A 24962-nucleotide genomic window follows, 5' to 3' on the forward strand; every position below is an offset into this window, starting at 1 on the left:
GTTAACACTCTATTGGACAGGTACTGGGGGGTTAACACTCTATTGGACAGGTACTCGGGGGTTAACACTGTATTGGACAGGTACTGGGGGTTAACGCTCTATTGGACAGGTACTGGGGGTTAACGCTCTATTAGACAGGTACTCGGGGGGTTAACACTCTATTGGGCAGGTACTCGGGGGTTAACACTCTATTGGACAGGTACTGGGGGTTAACACTGCATTGGACAGGTACTCGGGGGTTAACACTCTATTGGACAGGTACTGGGTGTTAACGCTCTATTAGACAGGTACTCGGGGGGTTAACACTCCATTGGACAGGTACTCGGGGGGTTAACACTCTATTGGACAGGTACTGTGGGGTTAACACTGTATTGGACAGGTACTGTGGGGTTAACACTGTATTGGACAGGCACTCGGGGGGTTAACACTCTATTGGACAGGCACTCGGGGGTTAACACTGTATTGGACAGGTACTGGGGGGTTAACACTGTATTGGACAGGTACTCGGGGTTTAACACTCTGTTGGACAGGCACTCGGGGGTTAACACTGTATTGGACAGGTACTGGGGGGTTAACACTCCATTGGACAGGCACTCGGGGGTTAACACTGTATTGGACAGGTACTGGGGGGTTAACACTGTATTGGACAGGTACTCGGGGGTTAACACTCCATTGGACAGGCACTCGGGGGGGTTAAAACTGTATTGGACAGGTACTAGAGGGTTAACACTCCATTGGACAGGCACTCGGGGGTTAACACTGTATTGGACAGGTACTCGGGGGTTAACACTGTATTGGACAGGTACTGGGGGTTAACGCTCTATTGGACAGGTACTGGGGGTTAACGCTCTATTAGACAGGTACTCGGGGGGTTAACACTCTATTGGGCAGGTACTCGGGGGTTAACACTCTATTGGACAGGTACTGGGGGTTAACACTGCATTGGACAGGTACTCGGGGGGTTAACACTCTATTGGACAGGTACTGGGTGTTAACGCTCTATTAGACAGGTACTCGGGGGGTTAACACTCTATTGGACAGGTACTCGGGGGTTAACACTGTATTGGACAGGCACTCGGGGGTTAACACTCCATTGGACAGGTACTCGGGGGGTTAACACTCTATTGGACAGGTACTCGGGGGGTTAACACTGTATTGGACAGGCACTCGGGGGGTTAACACTGTATTGGACAGGCACTGGGGGTTAAACACTCTATTGGACAGGTACTCGGGGGTTAACAATCCATTGGACAGGCACTCGGGGGGTTAACACTGTATTGGACAGGCACTGGGGGTTAACACTCTATTGGACAGCTACTCGGGGTTACCACTCTATTAGACAGGTACTGGGGGTTAATACTGTATTGGACAGGTACTGGGGGTTAACACTGTATTGGACAGACACTTGGGGGTTAACACTCCATTGGACAGGCACTCGGGGGTTAACACTCTATTGGACAGGTACTCGGGGGGGTTTTAACACTGTATTGGACAGGTACTCGGGGGTTAACACTCTATTGGACAGGTACTGGGGGTTAACAATCCATTGGACAGGTACTCGGGGTTAACATTGTATTGGACAGGTACTCGGGGGTTAACACTCTATTGGACAGGTAATGGGAGGTTACCACTGTATTGGACAGGTACTCGGGGGTTAACACTGTATTGGACAGGCACTCGGGGGGTTAACACTGTATTGGACAGGCACTGGGGGTTAAACACTCTATTGGACAGGTACTCGGGGGTTAACAATCCATTGGACAGGCACTCGGGGGGTTAACACTGTATTGGACAGGCACTGGGGGTTAACACTCTATTGGACAGCTACTCGGGGTTACCACTCTATTAGACAGGTACTGGGGGTTAATACTGTATTGGACAGGTACTGGGGGTTAACACTGTATTGCACAGACACTTGGGGGTTAACACTCCATTGGACAGGCACTCGGGGGTTAACACTCTATTGGACAGGTACTCGGGGGGGGGTTAACACTGTATTGGACAGGCACTCGGGGGTTAACACTCTGTTGGACAGGTACTGGGGGCTAACACTGTATTGGACAGGTACTCGGGGGTTAACACTGTATTGGACAGGCACTCAGGGGTTAACACTCTATTGGACAGGTACTAGGAGGTTAACACTCCATTGGACAGGCACTCAGGGGTTAACACTCTATTGGACAGGCACTCAGGGGTTAACACTCTATTGGACAGGTACTGGGGGGCTAACACTCCATTGGACAGGTACTCGGGGGTTAATACTCTATTGGACAGGTACTCGGGGGTTAACACTCTATTGGACAGGTACTGGGGTTTAACAATCCATTGGACAGGTACTCGGGGGTTAACATTGTATTGGACAGGCACTCGGGGGTTAACACTCTATTGGACAGGTACTGGGGGTTAACACTCCATTGGACTGGTACTCGGGGGTTAACACTCTATTAGACAGGTACTCGGGGGTTAACACACCATTGGACAGGCACTCGGGGGTTAACACTTCATTGGACAGGCACTCGGGGGGTTAACACTGTATTGGACAGGTACTGGGGGTTAATACTGTATTGGACAGGTACTCGGGGGGTTAACACTCTATTGGACAGGTACTGTGGGGTTAACACTGTATTGGACAGGTACTGTGGGGTTAACACTGTATTGGACAGGCACTCGGGGGGTTAACACTCTATTGGACAGGCACTCGGGGGTTAACACTCTATTGGACAGGTACTGGGGGGTTAACACTGTATTGGACAGGTACTCGGGGTTTAACACTCTGTTGGACAGGCACTCGGGGGTTAACACTGTATTGGACAGGTACTGGGGGGTTAACACTCCATTGGACAGGCACTCGGGGGTTAACACTGTATTGGACAGGTACTGGGGGGTTAACACTGTATTGGACAGGTACTCGGGGGTTAACACTCCATTGGACAGGCACTCGGGGGGGTTAAAACTGTATTGGACAGGTACTAGAGGGTTAACACTCCATTGGACAGGCACTCGGGGGTTAACACTGTATTGGACAGGCACTCGGGGGTTAACACTCCATTGGACAGGCACTCGGGGGGTTAACACTCTATTGGACAGGTACTGTGGGGTTAACACTGTATTGGACAGGTACTGTGGGGTTAACACTCTATTGGACAGGTACTGGGGGGTTAACACTGTATTGGACAGGTACTCGGGGTTTAACACTCTGTTGGACAGGCACTCGGGGGTTAACACTGTATTGGACAGGTACTGGGGGGTTAACACTCCATTGGACAGGCACTCGGGGGTTAACACTGTATTGGACAGGTACTGGGGGGTTAACACTCCATTGGACAGGCACTCGGGGGTTAACACTGTATTGGACAGACACTCGGGGGTTAACACTGCATTGGACAGGTACTCGGGGGGTTAACACTCTATTGGACAGGTACTGGGGGGTTAACACTCTATTGGACAGGTACTCGGGGGTTAACACTGTATTGGACAGGTACTGGGGGTTAACGCTCTATTGGACAGGTACTGGGGGTTAACGCTCTATTAGACAGGTACTCGGGGGGTTAACACTCTATTGGGCAGGTACTCGGGGGTTAACACTCTATTGGACAGGTACTGGGGGTTAACACTGCATTGGACAGGTACTCGGGGGGTTAACACTCTATTGGACAGGTACTGGGTGTTAACGCTCTATTAGACAGGTACTCGGGGGGTTAACACTCCATTGGACAGGTACTCGGGGGGTTAACACTCTATTGGACAGGTACTGTGGGGTTAACACTGTATTGGACAGGTACTGTGGGGTTAACACTGTATTGGACAGGCACTCGGGGGGTTAACACTCTATTGGACAGGCACTCGGGGGTTAACACTGTATTGGACAGGTACTGGGGGGTTAACACTGTATTGGACAGGTACTCGGGGTTTAACACTCTGTTGGACAGGCACTCGGGGGTTAACACTGTATTGGACAGGTACTGGGGGGTTAACACTCCATTGGACAGGCACTCGGGGGTTAACACTGTATTGGACAGGTACTGGGGGGTTAACACTGTATTGGACAGGTACTCGGGGGTTAACACTCCATTGGACAGGCACTCGGGGGGGTTAAAACTGTATTGGACAGGTACTAGAGGGTTAACACTCCATTGGACAGGCACTCGGGGGTTAACACTGTATTGGACAGGTACTCGGGGGTTAACACTGTATTGGACAGGTACTGGGGGTTAACGCTCTATTGGACAGGTACTGGGGGTTAACGCTCTATTAGACAGGTACTCGGGGGGTTAACACTCTATTGGGCAGGTACTCGGGGGTTAACACTCTATTGGACAGGTACTGGGGGTTAACACTGCATTGGACAGGTACTCGGGGGGTTAACACTCTATTGGACAGGTACTGGGTGTTAACGCTCTATTAGACAGGTACTCGGGGGGTTAACACTCTATTGGACAGGTACTCGGGGGTTAACACTGTATTGGACAGGCACTCGGGGGTTAACACTCCATTGGACAGGTACTCGGGGGGTTAACACTCTATTGGACAGGTACTCGGGGGGTTAACACTGTATTGGACAGGCACTCGGGGGGTTAACACTGTATTGGACAGGCACTGGGGGTTAAACACTCTATTGGACAGGTACTCGGGGGTTAACAATCCATTGGACAGGCACTCGGGGGGTTAACACTGTATTGGACAGGCACTGGGGGTTAACACTCTATTGGACAGCTACTCGGGGTTACCACTCTATTAGACAGGTACTGGGGGTTAATACTGTATTGGACAGGTACTGGGGGTTAACACTGTATTGGACAGACACTTGGGGGTTAACACTCCATTGGACAGGCACTCGGGGGTTAACACTCTATTGGACAGGTACTCGGGGGGGTTTTAACACTGTATTGGACAGGTACTCGGGGTTAACACTCTATTGGACAGGTACTGGGGGTTAACAATCCATTGGACAGGTACTCGGGGGTTAACATTGTATTGGACAGGTACTCGGGGGTTAACACTCTATTGGACAGGTAATGGGAGGTTACCACTGTATTGGACAGGTACTCGGGGGGTTAACACTGTATTGGACAGGCACTCGGGGGGTTAACACTGTATTGGACAGGCACTGGGGGTTAAACACTCTATTGGACAGGTACTCGGGGGTTAACAATCCATTGGACAGGCACTCGGGGGGTTAACACTGTATTGGACAGGCACTGGGGGTTAACACTCTATTGGACAGCTACTCGGGGTTACCACTCTATTAGACAGGTACTGGGGGTTAATACTGTATTGGACAGGTACTGGGGGTTAACACTGTATTGCACAGACACTTGGGGGTTAACACTCCATTGGACAGGCACTCGGGGGTTAACACTCTATTGGACAGGTACTCGGGGGGGGGTTAACACTGTATTGGACAGGCACTCGGGGGTTAACACTCTGTTGGACAGGTACTGGGGGCTAACACTGTATTGGACAGGTACTCGGGGGTTAACACTGTATTGGACAGGCACTCAGGGGTTAACACTCTATTGGACAGGTACTAGGAGGTTAACACTCCATTGGACAGGCACTCAGGGGTTAACACTCTATTGGACAGGCACTCAGGGGTTAACACTCTATTGGACAGGTACTGGGGGGCTAACACTCCATTGGACAGGTACTCGGGGGTTAATACTCTATTGGACAGGTACTCGGGGGTTAACACTCTATTGGACAGGTACTGGGGTTTAACAATCCATTGGACAGGTACTCGGGGGTTAACATTGTATTGGACAGGCACTCGGGGGTTAACACTCTATTGGACAGGTACTGGGGGTTAACACTCCATTGGACTGGTACTCGGGGGTTAACACTCTATTAGACAGGTACTCGGGGGTTAACACACCATTGGACAGGCACTCGGGGGTTAACACTTCATTGGACAGGCACTCGGGGGGTTAACACTGTATTGGACAGGTACTGGGGGTTAATACTGTATTGGACAGGTACTCGGGGGGTTAACACTGTATTGGACAGGTACTGGGGGTTAATACTGTATTGGACAGGTACTCGGGGGGTTAACACTGTATTGGACAGGTACTGTGGGGTTAACACTGCATTGGTCAGGTACTCGGGGGGTTAACACTGTATTGGACAGATACTGGGGGGTTAACACTGTATTAGACAGTTAGTGGGAGGTTAACACTGTATTGGACAGGTACTCGGGGGTTAACACTGTATTGGACAGGTACTGGGGGGTTAACACTATATTAGACAGGTACTCGGGGGTTAACACTCTATTGGACAGGCACTCGGGGGTTAACACTTCTTTGGACAGGCACTCGGGGGGTTAACACTGTATTGGACAGGTGTTGGGGGTTAATACTGTATTGGACAGGTACTCGGGGGGGTTAACACTGTATTGGACAGGTACTGGGGGTTAATACTGTATTGGACAGGTACTCGGGGGGTTAACACTGTATTGGACAGGTACTGGGGGTTAATACTGTATTGGACAGGTACTCGGGGGGTTAACACTGTATTGGACAGGTACTGGGGGGTTAACACTGTATTAGACAGTTACTGGGAGGTTAACACTGTATTGGACAGGCACTCGGGGGTTAACACTGTATTGGACAGGTACTCGGGGGGTTAACACTGTATTGGACAGGCACTCGGGGGGTTAACACTGTATTGGACAGGCACTGGGGGTTAAGACTCTATTGGACAGGTACTCGGGGGTTAACAATCCATTGGACAGGCCCTCAGGGGGTTAACACTGTATTGGACAGGCACTCGGGGGGTTAACACAGTATTGGACAGGCACTGGGGGTTAACACTCTATTGGACAGGTACTCGGGGGTTAACACTCTATTAGACAGGTACTGGGGGTTAATACTGTATTGGACAGGTACTGGGGGTTAACACTGTATTGGACAGACACTCGGGGGTTAACACTCCATTGGACAGGCACTCGCGGGGTTAACACTCCATTGGACAGGTATTCGGGGTGGTTAACACTGTATTGGACTGGTACTCAGGGGTTAACACTCTATTGGACAGGTACTCGGGGGTTAACACTGTATTGGACAGGCACTCGGGGGTTAACACTCTGTTGGACAGGTACTGGGGGCTAACACTGTATTGGACAGGTACTCGGGGGTTAACACTGTATTGGACAGGCACTCAGGGGTTAACACTGTATTGGACAGGTAGTCGGGGGTTAACACTGTATTGGACAGGTACTCGGGGGTTAATACTCTATTGGACAGGTACTCGGGGGTTAACACTCTACTGGACAGGTACTGGGGGGGTTAACACTCCATTGGACAGGCACTCGGGGGTTAACACTCTATTGGACAGGTACTCGGGGGGGTTAACACTGTATTGGACAGGTACTCAGAGGTTAACACTCTATTGGACAGGTACTCGGGGGGTTAACACTGTATTGGACAGGCACTCGGGGGTTAACACTCTATTGGACAGGTACTGGGGGCTAACACTGTATTGGACAGGTACTCGGGGGTTAACACTGTATTGGACAGGCACTCAGGGGTTAACACTCTATTGGACAGGTACTCGGGGGTTAACACTGTATTGGACAGGTACTCGGGGGATAACACTCCATTGGACAGGCACTCGGGGGTTAACACTCTATTGGACAGGTACTGGGAGGTTAACACTCCATTGGACAGGCACTCAGGGGTTAACACTCTATTGGACAGGCACTCGGGGGTTAACACTGTATTGGACAGGTACTGGGGGGTTAACACTCTATTAGACAGGTACTGGGGGGTTAACACTCCATTGGACAGGTACTCGGGGGTTAATACTCTATTGGACAGGTACTCCAGGGTTAACACTCTATTGGACAGGTACTGGGGGTTAACAATCCATTGGACAGGTACTCGGGGGGTTAACACTGTATTGGACAGGCACTCGGGGGTTAACACTCTGTTGGACAGGTACTGGGGGCTAACACTGTATTGGACAGGTACTCGGGGGTTAACACTGTATTGGACAGGCACTCAGGGGTTAACACTCTATTGGACAGGTACTCGGGGGTTAATACTGTATTGGACAGGTACTCGGGGGATAACACTCCATTGGACAGGCACTCGGGGGTTAACACTCTATTGGACAGGTACTGGGAGGTTAACACTCCATTGGACAGGCACTCAGGGGTTAACACTCTATTGGACAGGTACTGGGGGGGTTAACACTCCATTGGACAGGCACTCGGGGGTTAACACTCTATTGGACAGGTACTCGGGGGGGTTAACACTGTATTGGACAGGTACTCAGAGGTTAACACTCTATTGGACAGGTACTCGGGGGGTTAACACTGTATTGGACAGGCACTCGGGGGTTAACACTCTATTGGACAGGTACTGGGGGCTAACACTGTATTGGACAGGTACTCGGGGGTTAACACTGTATTGGACAGGCACTCAGGGGTTAACACTCTATTGGACAGGTACTCGGGGGTTAACACTGTATTGGACAGGTACTCGGGGGATAACACTCCATTGGACAGGCACTCGGGGGTTAACACTCTATTGGACAGGTACTGGGAGGTTAACACTCCATTGGACAGGCACTCAGGGGTTAACACTCTATTGGACAGGCACTCGGGGGTTAACACTGTATTGGACAGGTACTGGGGGGTTAACACTCTATTAGACAGGTACTGGGGGGTTAACACTCCATTGGACAGGTACTCGGGGGTTAATACTCTATTGGACAGGTACTCGGGGGTTAACACTCTATTGGACAGGTACTGCGGGTTAACAATCCATTGGACAGGTACTCGGGGGGTTAACACTGTATTGGACAGGCACTCGGGGGTTAACACTCTGTTGGACAGGTACTGGGGGCTAACACTGTATTGGACAGGTACTCGGGGGTTAACACTGTATTGGACAGGCACTCAGGGGTTAACACTCTATTGGACAGGTACTGGGGGGTTAACACTGTATTGGACAGGTACTCGGGGGATAACACTCCATTGGACAGGCACTCGGGGGTTAACACTCTATTGGACAGGTACTGGGAGGTTAACACTCCATTGGACAGGCACTCAGGGGTTAACACTCTATTGGACAGGCACTCGGGGGTTAACACTGTATTGGACAGGTACTAGGGGGTTAACACTCTATTAAACAGGTACTGGGGGGGTTAACACTCCATTGGACAGGTACTCGGGGGTTAATACTCTATTGGACAGGTACTCGGGGGTTAACACTCTATTGGACAGGTACTGGGGGTTAACAATCCATTGGACAGGTACTCGGGGGTTAACATTGTATTGGACAGGCACTCGGGGGTTAACACTGTATTGGACAGGTACTGGGGGTTAATACTGTATTGGACAGGTACTCGGGGGGTTAACACTCCATTGGACAGGTACTCGGGGGTTAACACTCTATTAGACAGGTACTCGGGGGTTAACACTCCATTGGACAGGCACTCGGGGGTTAATACTGTATTGGACAGGTACTCGGGGGGTTAACACTGTATTGGACAGGTACTGGGGGGTTAACACTGTATTAGACAGTTACTGGGAGGTTAACACTGTATTGGACAGGCACTCGGGGGGTTAACACTGTATTGGACAGGCACTGGGGGTTAACACTCTATTGGACAGGTACTCGGGGGTTAACAATCCATTGGACAGGCACTCGGGGGGTTAACACTGTATTGGACAGGCACTCGGGGGGTTAACACTGTATTGGACAATCACTGGGGGTTAACACTCTATTGGACAGGTACTCGGGGGTTAACACTCTATTAGACAGGTACTGGGGGTTAATACTGTATTGGACAGGTACTGGGGGTTAACACTCCATTGGACAGACACTCGGGGGTTAACACTCTATTGGACAGGTACTCGGGGGGTTAACACTGTATTGGACAGGCACTCAGGGGTTAACACTCTATTGGACAGGCACTCGGGGGTTAACACTCCATTGGACAGGCACTCGGGGGTTAACACTCTATTGGACAGGTACTGGGAGGTTAACACTCCATTGGTCAGGCCCTCGGGGGTTAACACTCTATTGGACAGGTACTGGGAGGTTAACACTCCATTGGACAGGCACTCAGGGGTTAACACTCTATTGGACAGGCACTCGGGGGTTAACACTGTATTGGACAGGTACTGGGGGGTTAACACTCTATTAGACAGGTACTGGGGGGGTTAACACTCTATTGGACAGGTACTCGGGGGTTAATACTCTATTGGACAGGTACTCGGGGGTTAACACTCTATTGGACAGGCACTCGGGGGTTAACACTGTATTGGACAGGTACTGGGGGGTTAACACTCTATTAGACAGGTACTGGGGGGGTTTACACTCCATTGGACAGGCACTCGGGGTTTAACACTCTGTTGGACAGGTACTGGGGGCTAACACTGTATTGGACAGGTACTCGGGGGTTAACACTGTATTGAACAGGCACTCAGGGGTTAACACTCTATTGGACAGGTACTCGGGGGTTAACACTGCATTGGACAGGTACTCGGGGGATAACACTCCATTGGACAGGCACTAGGGGGTTAATACTCTATTGGACAGGTACTCGGGGGTTAACACTCTATTGGACAGGTACTGGGGGTTAACAATCCATTGGACAGGTACTCGGGGTTTAACACTGTATTGGACAGGTACTCAGGGTTTAACACTCTATTGGACAGGTACTGGGGGTTAACACTCTATTGGACAGGTACTGGGGGGTTAACACTCTATTGGACAGGTACTCGGGGGATAACACTCCATTGGACAGGCACTCGGGGGTTAATACTCTATTGGACAGGTACTCGGGGGTTAACACTCTATTGGACAGGTACTGGGGGTTAACAATCCATTGGACAGGTACTCGGGGGGTTAACACTGTATTGGACAGGCACTCGGGGGTTAACACTCTGTTGGACAGGTACTGGGGGCTAACACTGTATTGGACAGGTACTCGGGGGTTAACACTGTATTGGACAGGCACTCAGGGGTTCACACTCTATTGGACAGGTACTCGGGGGTTAACACTGTATTGGACAGGTACTCGGGGGATAACACTCCATTGGACAGGCACTCGGGGGTTAACACTCTATTGGACAGGTACTGGGAGGTTAACACCCCATTGGACAGGCACTCAGGGGTTAACACTCTATTGGACAGGCACTCGGGGGTTAACACTGTATTGGACAGGTACTGGGTGGTTAACACTCTATTAGACAGGTACTGGGGGGGTTAACACTCCATTGGACAGGTACTCGGGGGTTAATACTCTATTGGACAGGTACTCGGGGGTTAACACTCTATTGGACAGGTACTGGGGGTAAACAATCCATTGGACAGGTACTCGGGGGTTAACATTGTATTGGACAGGCACTCGGGTGTTAACACTGTATTGGACAGGTACTGGGGGTTAATACTGTATTGGACTGATACTCGGGGGGTTAACACTCCATTGGACAGGTACTCGGGGGTTAACACTTCATTGGACAGGCACTCGGGGGGTTAACACTGTATTGGACAGGTATTGGGGCTTAATACTGTATTGGACAGGCACTCGGGGGGGTTAACACTGTATTGGACAGACACTGGGGGTTAATACTGTATTGGACAGGTACTCGGGGGGTTAACACTGTATTGGACAGGTCCTGGGGGTTAATACTGTATTGGACAGGTACTCGGGGGGTTAACACTGTATTGGTCAGGTACTCGGGGGTTAACACTGTATTAGACAGTTACTGGGAGGTTAACACTGTATTGGACAGGCACTCGGGGGTTAACACTGTATTGGACAGGTACTGGGGGGTTAACACTGTATTAGACAGGTACTGGGAGGTTAACACTGTATTAGACAGGTACTCGGGGGTTAACACTCTATTGGACGTACTCGGGGGTTAACACTGTATTAGACAGGTACTCGGGGGTTAACACTCTATTGGACAGGTACTAGGAGGTTACCACTGTATTGGACAGGCACTCGGGGGGTTAACACTGTATTGGACAGGCACTGGGGGTTAACACTCTATTAGACAGGCACTCGGGGGGTTAACACTGTATTGGACAGGCACTGGGGGTTAACATTGTATTGGACAGGCACTCGGGTGTTAACACTGTATTGGACAGGTACTGGGGGTTAACACTCTATTGGACAGGCACTTGGGGGGTTAACACTGTATTGGACAGGCACTGGGGGTTAACATTGTATTGGACAGGCACTCGGGTGTTAACACTGTATTGGACAGGTACTGGGGGTTAATACTGTATTGGACTGATACTCGGGGGGTTAACACTCCATTGGACAGGTACTCGGGGGTTAACACTTCATTGGACAGGCACCCGGGGGGTTAACACTGTATTGGACAGGTATTGGGGCTTAATACTGTATTGGACAGGCACTCGGGGGGTTAACACTGTATTGGACAGACACTGGGGGTTAATACTGTATTGGACAGGTACTGGGTGGTTAACACTCTATTAGACAGGTACTCGGGGGGTTAACACTGTATTGGACAGGCACTCGGGGGGTTAACACTGTATTGGACAGGCACTGGGGGTTAACACTCTATTAGACAGGCACTCGGGGGGGTTAACACTGTATTGGACAGGCACTGGGGGTTAACATTGTATTGGACAGGCACTCGGGTGTTAACACTGTATTGGACAGGTACTGGGGGTTAATACTGTATTGGACTGATACTCGGGGGGTTAACACTCCATTGGACATGTACTCGGGGGTTAACACTTCATTGGACAGGCACTCGGGGGGTTAACACTGTATTGGACAGGTATTGGGGCTTAATACTGTATTGGACAGGCACTCGGGGGGTTAACACTGTATTGGACAGACACTGGGGGTTAATACTGTATTGGACAGGTACTCGGGGGGTTAACACTGTATTGGACAGGTCCTGGGGGTTAATACTGTATTGGACAGGTACTCGGGGGTTAACACTGTATTAGACAGTTACTGGGAGGTTAACACTGTATTGGACAGGCACTCGGGGGTTAACACTGTATTGGACAGGTACTGGGGGGTTAACACTGTATTGGACAGGTACTGGGGGGTTAACACTGTATTAGACAGGTACTGGGAGGTTAACACTGTATTAGACAGGTACTCGGGGGTTAACACTCTATTGGACGTACTCGGGGGTTAACACTGTATTAGACAGGTACTCGGGGGTTAACACTCTATTGGACAGGTACTGGGAGGTTACCACTGTATTGGACATGTACCCGGGGGGTTAACACTGTATTGGACAGGCACTCGGGGGGTTAACACTGTATTGGACAGGCACTGGGGGTTAACACTCTATTAGACAGGCACTCGGGGGGTTAACACTGTATTGGACAGGCACTGGGGGTTAACACTCTATTACAGGTACTCGGGGATTAACACTCTATTAGACAGGTACTGGGGGTTAATACTGTATTGGACAGGCACTCGGGGGGTTAACACTGTATTGGACAGGCACTGGGGGTTAACACTCTATTAGACAGGTACTCGGGGGTTAACAATCCATTGGACAGGCACTCGGGGGGTTAACACTGTATTGGACAGGCACTCGGGGGGGTTAACACTGTATTAGACAGGCAGTGGGGGTTAACACTCTATTGGACAGGTACTCGGGGGTTAACACTCTATTAGACAGGTACTGGGGGTTAATACTGTATTGGACAGGTACTGGGGGTTAACACTGTATTGGACAGACACTCGTGGTTTAACACTCCATTGGACAGGCACTCGGGTGTTAACACTCTATTGGACAGGTACTCGGGGGTTAACACTCTATTGGACAGGTACTCGGGGGGGGTTAACACTGTATTGGACAGACACTCGGGGGTTAACACTCTATTGGACAGGTACTCGGGGGGTTAACACTGTATTGGACAGACACTCGTGGTTTAACACTCTGTTGGACAGGCACTCGGGTGTTAACACTCTATTGGACAGGTACTCGGGGGTTAACACTCTATTGGACAGGTACTCGGGGGGGGTTAACACTGTATTGGACAGTCACTCGGGGGTTAACACTCTATTGGACAGGTACTCGGGGGGTTAACACTGTATTGGACAGGCACTCAGGGGTTAACACTCTGTTGGACAGGTACTGGGGGCTAACACTGTATTGGACAGGTACTTGGGGGTTAACACTGTATTGGACAGGCACTCAGGGGTTAACACTCCATTGGACAGGTACTCGGGGGTTAACACTGTATTGGACAGGTACTCGGGGGATAACACTCCATTGGACAGGCACTCGGGGGTTAACACTCTATTGGACAGGAACTGGGAGGTTAACACTCCATTGGACAGGCACTCAGGGGTTAACACTCTATTGGACAGGCACTCGGGGGTTAACACTGTATTGGACAGGTACTGGGGGGTTAACACTCTATTGGACAGGTACTGGGGGTTAACACTCCATTGGACAGGCACTCGGGGATTAACACTCCATTGGACAGGTACTCAGGGGTTAACACTCTATTTGACAGGCACTCGGGGGTTAACACTGTATTGGACAGGTACTCGGGGGTTAACACTGTATTGGACAGGTACTGGGGGGTTAACACTCTATTGGACAGAAACTCGGGGGTTAACACTGTATTGGACAGGCACTCGGGGGTTAACACTATATTGGACAGGTACTCTGCGGTTAACACTGTATTGGACAGGTACTGGGGGGTTAACACTCCATTGGACAGGCACTCGGGGTTTAACACTGTATTGGACAGGTACTGGGGGGTTAACACTGTATTGGACAGGTACTCGAGGGTTAACACTCCATTGGACAGGCACTCGGGGGGTTAACGCTGTATTGGACAGGTACTAGAGGGTTAACACTCCATTGGACAGGTACTCAGGGGTTAACACTCTATTTGACAGGCACTCGGTGGTTAACACTGTATTGGACAGGTACTCGGGGGTTAACACTCTACTGGACAGGCACTCGGGGGTTAACACTGTATTGGACAGGTACTCGGGGGTTAACACTGTATTGGACAGGTACTGGGGGGTTAACACTCTATTGGACAGGAACTCGGGGGTTAACACTGTATTGGACAGGCACTCGGGGGTTAACACTATATTGGACAGGTACTCGGGGGTTATCACTCTATTGGACAGGAACTCGGGGGTTAACACTGTATTGGACAGGCACTCGGGGGTTAACACTATATTGGACAGGTACTCGGGGGTTAACACTCTATTGGACAGGCACTCGTGGGTTAACACACCATTGGACAGGCACTCGGGGTTTAACACTCTATTGGACAGGCACTCGTGGGTTAACACACCATTGGACAGGCACTCGGGGTTTAACACTGTATTGGACAGGCACTCGGGGGGTTAACACTCTATTGGACAGGTACTCGGGGGTTTAACACTGTATTGGACAGGCACTCGGGGGTTAACACTGTATTGGACAGATACTCAGGGAATTAACACTCTATTGGACAGGCACTCGTGGGTTAACACTCCATTGGACAGGCACTCGGGGGGTTAACACTCGATTGGACAGGCACTCGGGGGGTTAACACTGTATTGGACAGGTACTCGGGGGTTAACACTCGATTGGACAGGTACTCGGGGGTTAACACTGTATTGGACAGGTACTCGGGGTTAACACTCTATTGGACAGGTACTGGGGGTTAACACTGTATTGGACAGGCAATCGGGGGTTAACACTGTATTGGACAGCTACTGGAGGGTTAACACTGTATTAGACAGGTACTTGGGGGTTAACACTGTATTGGACAGGTACTCGGGGGTTAACACTGTATTGGACAGGTACTCGGGGAGTTAACACTCCATTGGACAGGTACTGGGGGTTAACACAGTATTAGACAGGAACTCGGGGGTTAACACTGTATTGGACAGGTACTCGGGGGTTAACACTCTATTGGACAGGTACTCGGGGGTTAACACGGTATTAGACAGGAACACGGGGGCTAACACTGTATTGGACAGGTATTGGGGGGTTAACACTGTATTGGACAGGTACTCGGGGGTTAACACTCTATTAGACAGGTACTGGGGGTTTAACACTCCATTGGACAGGTACTCGGGGGTTAATATCCTATTGGACAGGTACTCGGGGGCTAACACTCTATTGGACAGGTACTGGGGGTTAACAATCCATTGGACAGGTACTCGGGGGTTAACATTGTATTGGACAGGCACTCGGGGGTTAACACTGTATTGGACAGGTACTGGGGGTTAATAATGACTTGGACAGGTACTCGGGGGGTTAACACTCTATTGGACAGGTACTGGGGGTTAACACTCCATTGGACAGGTACTCGGGGGTTAACACTCTATTAGACAGGTACTCGGGGGTTAACACTCCATTGGACAGGCACTCGGGGGTTAACACTTCATTGGACAGGCACTCGGGGGGTTAACACTGTATTGGACAGGTACTGGGGGTTAATACTGTATTGGACAGGTACTCGGGGGTTAACACTGTATTGGACAGGTACTGGGGGTTAATACTGTATTGGACAGGTACTCGGGGGGTTAACACTGTATTGGACAGGTCCTGGGGGTTAATACTGTATTGGACAGGTACTCGGGGGGTTAACACTGTATTGGTCAGGTACTGGGGGGTTAACACTGTATTAGACAGTTACTGGGAGGTTAACACTGTATTGGACAGGCACTCGGGGGTTAACACTGTATTGGACAGGTACTGGGGGGTTAACACTGTATTAGACAGGTACTCGGGGGTTAACACTGTATTGGACAGGTACTCGGGGGTTAACACTCTATTGGACAGGTACTGGGAGGTTATCACTGTATTGGACAGGTGCTCGGGGGGTTAACACTGTATTGGACAGGTACTCGGGGGGTTAACACTCTATTGGACAGGTACTGGGGGTTAACACTCCATTGGACAGGTACTCGGGGGTTAACACTCTATTAGACAGGTACTGGGGGGTTAACACTCCATTGGACAGGCACTCGGGGATTAACACTCCATTGGACAGGTACTCAGGGGTTAACACTCTATTTGACAGGCACCCGGGGGCTAACACTCTATTGGACAGGTACTCGGGCTTAACAATCCATTGGACAGGCACTCGGGGGGTTAACACTGTATTGGACAGACACTCGGGGGTTAACACTCTATTGGACAGGTACTCGGGGGTTAACACTCCATTGGACAGGTACTCGGGGGTTAACACTCCATTGGACAGGCACTCGGGGGTTAACACTCTTTTGGACAGGTACTGGGAGGTTAACACTCCATTGGACAGGCACTCAGGGGTTAACACTCTATTGGACAGGCACTCGGGGGTTAACACTGTATTGGACAGGTACTGGGGGGTTAACACTCTATTGGACAGGTACTGGGGGGTTAACACTGTATTAGACAGTTAGTGGGAGGTTAACACTGTATTGGACAGGCACTCGGGGGTTAACACTGTATTGGACAGGTACTGGGGGGTTAACACTGTATTAGACAGGTACTCGGGGGTTAACACTGTATTGGACAGGTACTCGGGGGTTAACACTGTATTAGACAGGTACTCGGGGGTTAACACTCTATTGGACAGGTACTGGGAGGTTATCACTGTATTGGACAGGTGCTCGGGGGGTTAACACTGTATTGGACAGGTACTCGGGGGGTTAACACTCTATTGGACAGGTACTGGGGGTTAACACTCCATTGGACAGGTACTCGGGGGTTAACACTCTATTAGACAGGTACTGGGGGGTTAACACTCCATTGGACAGGCACTCGGGGATTAACACTGCATTGGACAGGTACTCAGGGGTTAACACTCTATTTGACAGGCACCCGGGGGCTAACACTCTATTGGACAGGTACTCGGGCTTAACAATCCATTCGACAGGCACTCGGGGGGTTAACACTGAATTGGACAGACACTCGGGGGTTAACACTCTATTGGACAGGCACTCGGGGGTTTACACTCTATTGGACAGGTACTCGGGGGTTAACACTCCATTGGACAGGCACTCGGGGGTTAACACTCTTTTGGACAGGTACTGGGAGGTTAACACTCCATTGGACAGGCACTCAGGGTTTAACACTCTATTGGACAGGCACTCGGGGGTTAACACTGTATTGGACAGGTACTGGGGGGTTAACACTCTATTGGACAGGTACTGGGGGGTTAACACTCCATTGGACAGGCACTCGGGGATTAACACGCCATTGGACTGGTACTCAGGGGTTAACACTCTATTTGACAGGCACTCGGGGGTTAACACTGTATTGGACAGGTACTCGGGGGTTAACACTCTACTGGACAGGCACTCGGGGGTTTAACACTGTATTGGACAGGTACTCGGGGGTTAACACTGTATTGGACAGGTACTGGGGGGTTAACACTCTATTGGACAGGAACTTGGGGGTTAACACTGTATTGGACAGGCACTCGGGGGTTAACACTATATTGGACAGGTACTCGGGGGTTAACACTCTGTTGGACAGGCACTCGTGGGTTAACACTCCATTGGACAGGTACTCGGGGGTTAACACTGTATTGGACAGGTACTGGGGGGTTAACACTCTATTGGACAGGTACTCGGAGGTTAACACTGTATTCGACAGGTACTCGGGGGTTAACACTCTATTGGACAGGTACTCGGGGGTTAACACTGTATTGGACAGGTACTGGGGGGTTAACACTCTATTGGACAGGTACTCGGGGGTTAACACTGTATTGGACAGGTACTTGGGGGTTTAACACTCTACTGGACAGGTACTCGGGGGTTAACACTTATTGGACAGGCACTCGGGGGTTAACACTGTATTGGACAGGACCTCGGGGGTTAACACTGTATTAGACAGGAACTCGGGCGTTAACATTCCATTGGACAGGCACTGAGGGGTTAACACTCTATTGCACAGGCACTCGGGGGTTAACACTCCATTGGACAGGTACTCGGGGGTTAACACTGTATTGGACAGGCACTCGGGGGTTAACACTCCATTGGACAGGTACTCGGGGGTTAACACTGTATTGGACAGGCACTCGGGGATTAATACTGTATTGGACAGGTACTGGAGGTTAACACTGTATTGGACAGGTACTCGCGGGTTAACACTGTATTGGACAGGACCTCGGGGGTTAACACTGTATTAGACAGGAACTCGGGCGTTAACATTCCATTGGACAGGCACTGAGGGGTTAACACTCTATTGCACAGGCACTCGGGGGTTAACACTCCATTGGACAGGTACTCGGGGGTTAACACTGTATTGGACAGGCACTCGGGGGTTAACACTCCATTGGACAGGTACTCGGGGGTTAACACTGTATTGGACAGGCACTCGGGGGTTAATACTGTATTGGACAGGTACTGGAGGTTAACACTGTATTGGACAGGCACTCGCGGGTTAACACTGTATTGGACAGGTACTGGGGGGTTAACACTCTATTGGACAGGTACTGGGAGGTCAACACTGTATTGGACAGGCACTTGGAGGTTAACACTGTATTGGACAGATACTGGGGGGTTAACACTCCATTGGACAGGTACTGGGGGGTTAACACTGTATCGGACAGGTATTGGGGGGTTAACACTGTATTGGACCGGCACTCGGGGGTTAACACTGTATCGGACAGGTCTTGGGGGGTTAACACTCTATTGGACCGGCACTCGGGGGTTAACACTGTATTGGACAGGTACTGGGGGGTTAACACTCTATTGGACCGGCACTCGGGGGTTAACACCCTATTGGACAGGTACTCGGGAGTTGACTGGTGTCCCATCTCTGCTCCCCGTCTGCACTAAAATCGACAGAGGGTCAGCTTCCTTTGATCTTTCCCCGGGCTGGGGGAGTTTACACTCTCCTTGTCTGTGCGACCCAGCAGATCTGAAATTTGCCACATTTTCAACCCAATTATTTTTGGACAGGTGAATAAAACAAACTGATTCAAACAACCTCAATTATGCCAGAGAGGCGGCTGACGGTCACAGCAAAGACAGGATGTTGTTCTCTGGCAGTGAAGGGAATGAGGGGGAGTTTTCTGAGAATGGAGTGTTAGGAATCAGGACAGTGAGTTACTGGCAGCCATTTGTCAGCTTTACTCTGTACCTAAGCCCATGCTGTATCTCTCCTAGGAGTGTTTGAAGGGGGCAGTGTAGAGGTAGCTTTATTCTGTATTTAACCCTGTATTGTCCTCATCCTGGAGGTGCTGAATGGGGCAGTATGAAGGAAGCTTTACTTTTTGGAAAGTAACATTACCTTAGGTCCAGCTTTTCCAGTGGCTCCTCTCGGGCCACGTTCACCCCTCGGCCCCTTTAAAGGTAAGATAAACAATGTCAGAATCACAAGCAACAAGCTGTTAAACAGCTGAGGTTTCTCATGAGAAATTACATCCTGAGTGGCAGTGAGGATGAAAAGGGATGTACATGAGCGGGAGATGAGAAAGCTGAGGAAATGGGTTGTTACCGTTGGCCCTCTCTGCCCCCTGGGTCCTGCTTTTCCTGGAGTCCCCTAGAAATAAAGAAGAAGGAGCCAGTTAGCGAAAGCGGGCTGAGGAGGGCTGAGTCAGCACTCAGTGAAGAATCCACCAGCGCTCCCTCCCACCAAACCATGCTGACATCTCTCTCTGTCAGCGTAATCCCTCTGGTCTTGTTCAACTGCCGTTCCACACGGACTGGTTCATGTGTAACTGCCCCTTTTATTTCATTGTATCAGAGTAATTTGCAAATGGGCAAGACAAATCACAAATGCCACACCTTAGTAAATAATTTAAGAGAATTAACTACATGCAGAGGGTGGTGTGTGTATGGAATGAGCTGCCAGAGGAAGTGGTGGAGGCTGGTACAATTGCAACATTTAAGAGGCATCTGTATGTGTATATGAATAGGAAGGGTTTGGAGGGATATGGGCCAGGTGCTGGCAGGTGGGACTGGATGGGGTTGGGATATCTGGTCAGCATGGATGGGTTGGACCGAAGGGTCTGTTTCTATACTTTACATCTCCATGACCAAGAGAAACAGCGACTTTGTTCGTTACAAATCAAAGGGAAGCTTTTTGTTTGATTTCATGTCTTTAACCAATTTCAAAGACATCTACACTGACCAATGGTTACAATGGGAAGGGAGGGGAGCGGGCAAGGGGCCTATTTTACAAGTGTACCCCAGTTCAGTTAAATGTGCTGATGTTCCTGTCTCACTGGAAGCTGCTCACAACCAGGAATCCTTCATTAACCAAAACACATGGCAAGCACCCCTCACCATCCCGCTCCCCCAGAACCCCATCAGGTGTTTGTGCATTTTCTCCTGTGGGTCTGAGGGACAAGCTGACTGCTAAGACCATCAGATATAGGAGCAAAATTAGGCCATTCGGCCCATCAAGTCTGCTCAATTATTCGATTATGTCTGATATGTTTCTCAATCCCATTTTCTTCTGCAGTAACCCTTGAGCCCCTTTTACTAAACAAGAACTTGGCTTTCCCTGTTTGAAACACACTCCATAGTCATCTGTGGCAATGAGTTTCCCAGATTTACCCATCTCAGTCTTAAAGGAGTGTCCCTTCACCCTGGGGCTGTGCCCTCTGGTCCTAGACTCTCCTACTAGAGGAAACATCTTCTCCATGTCCCCTCTACCAGGCCTCTCAGTATCGTCTAAGTTTCAATCAGACCCCCCCCTCATCCTTTCAACTAAACTACATCAATATAGACCACACCTGCCCGGTCAAAGTTCACTCAGGACACAATCCCACCTCTCCCCCCTCCACTACCCCAATCCACTGGGTTTTCTCTCTCTGTTTTGACAGCTCTGTTAGTATTAATTCTTAAGTGCAGCTGGATGATGGGGAGGGGTTGGTGGCCTTTGGTCAGTCTCACAAGCATTGTTGCAATCCTCAATGCAGCTGAGGGAGCTTGCAACTTGCAGTGGTTTTGGGGAAGGACAGCCTGGGGCCAGGGATGGTTTTAGTGAAATTACCATCAGCGATGTGCTGGAAGTGTGCCTGGGACTGAGGGTTACAGTGTACGTTGTGGAAGTGTGCCTGGGACTGAGGGTTACAGTGTACGTTGTGGAAGTGTGCCTGGGACTGAGGGTTACAGTGTACGTTGTGGAAGTGTGCCTGGGACTGAGGGTTACAGTGTACGTTGTGGAAGTGTGCCTGGGACTGAGGGTTACAGTGTACGTTGTGGAAGTGTGCCTGGGACTGAGGGTTACAGTGTACGTTGTGGAAGTGTGCCTGGGACTGAGGGTTACAGTGTACGTTGTGGAAGTGTGCCTGGGACTGAGGGTTACAGTGTACGTTGTGGAAGTGTGCCTGGGACTGAGGGTTACAGTGTACGTTGTGGAAGTGTGCCTGGGACTGAGGGTTACAGTGTACGTTCTGAGTCCTAGAGAGTGTCTACTCAGAACAGGAGAGGGATGGAGCACAGCAGCGGCTGAGGCAGTCCATGGGGGAACAGCTGCAAAGCCAGATCAGTAAATCTAAGGAATTGTAATCCCATGTGAAGTTTAATAAAATGTAATGATCCAATATGGCGCTAACATCTGGGGGAATAGCCAAGAAATCGGTGGGATCTGTTTTGATTGTAGTTGCTGTCTGATGTGTCCATTTTCCATATTTACATGTTAATTCTGAGTGTTAGAAATAAGTTGTACTTGTATTGGGGATGGTATTACTGTTGTAATGCTGTAAAGTTTATTCTTGTTTGTACAAACGTTGGAATTTTGTTGCTTTGTTGCCTCAGTAAGTCCCCTGAATCTCACATATTGTCTCCTTGAAATATAAAACTTTCTGAGCCCCAGGCAGACTGTGACAGAAATCTGGAGTCTGGTCCAGGATTGCAACAGACTTTACCAAATGTTTTTCCTTTCCTGGTGTCCCACACTGCCTCCTAGGCTTGGCCACAGGACCACAGTGGACAGGGTCATTGGAATGTCTTAGTTATTAAACTGACACCCACCCTCACTCCTTTCTCGCCATTTGCTCCTGGAAATCCTGGGAATCCAATTGAACCCTGGAAAGGATGAAAGGAAAATCATGAACAGGAACTCTGGGAATTCCAGATAGGAGGTTGGGAACTGCCTCTCCGTCGCCAGAAGTAGACTTACTTTTGGACCTTGTCTTCCTGGGTAGCCTGGCAATCCTGGAACTCCCAGTTTTCCCTAAAGGGACAGAGGATAGGGTTAGTTGGGTTCTGGAATAATTCTAGCAGGCGACAGGAAGACCAGGAGAACACCACTCTGAGTTTATCCTCATGTATTTCTCATTCCACAAGTTAATGATATATGAGAATAATTAGCATCAAGGCAAGTCCAATGAGACCAATGTCAGCAACAGACCATATCCCTCAGATTAACAAGCGCATTAAATCCACTCCAAACTCCTCGGACACTGAGGGGGAAGTCAGCACTGCAGATGCTGCAGTATCAGAGAGTGTGGTGCTGGAAAAACACGGCAGGTCAGGCAGCAGGATCTCTTCTCATTCCTGATGAAGGGCTTATGCCTGAAATGTCGACTCTCCTGTTCCTCAGAATCTGCCTGACCTGCTGTGTTCTTCCAGCACCACACTCTTGACTCCTCAGATACTGAAGGAGTCCGTGCTCAAATGCAACAAGATCTGGACAATATCTCGGCTTGGGCCGACAAGGGGTAAGTCACATTCACACCACACGGTGCCAGGCAATAACCATCACCAATAAGACACAATCTAATCACCGCCCCTTGACAGGCAATGGTGTTACCAGCATTGAATCCTGCACTATCAACATCCTGGGGGTTACCGTTGACCAGAAACTCAACTGGACTCATCACATAAACACAGTGGCTACAAGAGCAGGTCAGAAGCTGGGATCCTGCAGCAGCTACCTCCCCTCCTGACTCCCCAAAGCCTGTCCACCATCTACAAGGTGTAAGTCAGGAGTGTGATGGAACACTCCCCATTTGCCAGGGTGGGGGCAGCCCCAACCACAGAAGTTTGACACCATCCAGGACAAAGCAGCTCACTTGATTGGCACCACATCCACAAACACCCACACCCTCCCCCACTGACGCCCAGTAACAGCAGTGTGTACTAACTGCAGAAATTCACCAAAGATCCTCAGTCAGCACCTTCCAAACCCACGGCCACTTCCATTTAGAAGGAGAAGAGCAGCAGATACATGGGAACACCACCCTCTGCAAGTTCCCTCCCCCCGCCCGAGTCCCTCACCATCCTGACTTGGCAATACATCACCGATCCTTCAGTGAGGCTGGGTGAAGATCCTGGAATCGCCTCCCTAAGAATGGGTGGGTCTACCTATAGCTCACAGGCTGCAGCGGTTCAAGAAGGCAGCTGACCATCACCTTGACAAGGGCAACTAGGGTTGGACAATAAATGCTGCCAGCTCCCTGAATGAACAAAGTAAATCCACATAAACCAACCTCCCATCAGCTCCTTGTGATGGCCCCTCCCACTTTGTCACGAAAACCCACGATTGTCCCTCTTCAGAAACACATCACATTATCCTCAGCCACATTGACAGTGTTTCCTGCAGACGGCTCAGTCCCACTGTCGCACTACAGCAACGATTCGCAAACCAACCAACTCAGTGTTTAACTTCGGAGAACAGGAGAAAGTACTAAAGATCAACAAATGCTCAAAATTTAATCAGGCCAGTGTGGGGTAGCAGTGTGACCCAGTGTGGGGCAGCAGTGTGATCCAGTGTGAGGTAGCAGTGTGATCCAGTGTGAGGTAGCAGTGTGACCCAGTGTGGTGCAGCAGTGTGACCCAGTGTGGGGCAGCAGTGTGACCCAGTGTGAGGTAGCAGTGTGACCCAGTGTGAGGTAGCAGTGTGACCCAGTGTGGGGCAGCAGTGTGACCCAGTGTGGGGCAGCAGTGTGACCCAGTGTGAGGTAGCAGTGTGACCCAGTGTGAGGTAGCAGTGTGACCCAGTGTGGGGCAGCAGTGTGACCCAGTGTGAGGTAGCAGTGTGACCCAGTGTGGGGCAGCAGTGTGACCCAGTGTGAGGTAGCAGTGTGACCCAGTGTGAG

General features: G+C 50.2%; 1 protein-coding gene across 2 annotated transcripts in view; it reads right to left on the minus strand.

The window, feature by feature from the left end:
* The window catches only part of LOC132825971 (collagen alpha-1(V) chain-like), a 499923-nt gene that overhangs the window by 87668 nt on the left and 387293 nt on the right, over positions 1 to 24962 (minus strand). For both annotated transcript variants that reach the window (XM_060841664.1, XM_060841663.1), the window contains exons 31-34: positions 23042 to 23095; positions 22894 to 22947; positions 20408 to 20452; positions 20201 to 20254 (exon numbers count right to left, since the gene is read on the minus strand). In XM_060841664.1, coding sequence (XP_060697647.1) covers positions 20201 to 20254; positions 20408 to 20452; positions 22894 to 22947; positions 23042 to 23095 — 207 coding nt within the window. The remainder of the gene's footprint in view (positions 1 to 20200; positions 20255 to 20407; positions 20453 to 22893; positions 22948 to 23041; positions 23096 to 24962) is intronic.

The sequence above is a fragment of the Hemiscyllium ocellatum genome, chromosome 21 (assembly GCF_020745735.1).
Source record: "Hemiscyllium ocellatum isolate sHemOce1 chromosome 21, sHemOce1.pat.X.cur, whole genome shotgun sequence".
In the NCBI taxonomy this organism is placed as follows: Eukaryota; Metazoa; Chordata; class Chondrichthyes; order Orectolobiformes; family Hemiscylliidae; genus Hemiscyllium; species Hemiscyllium ocellatum.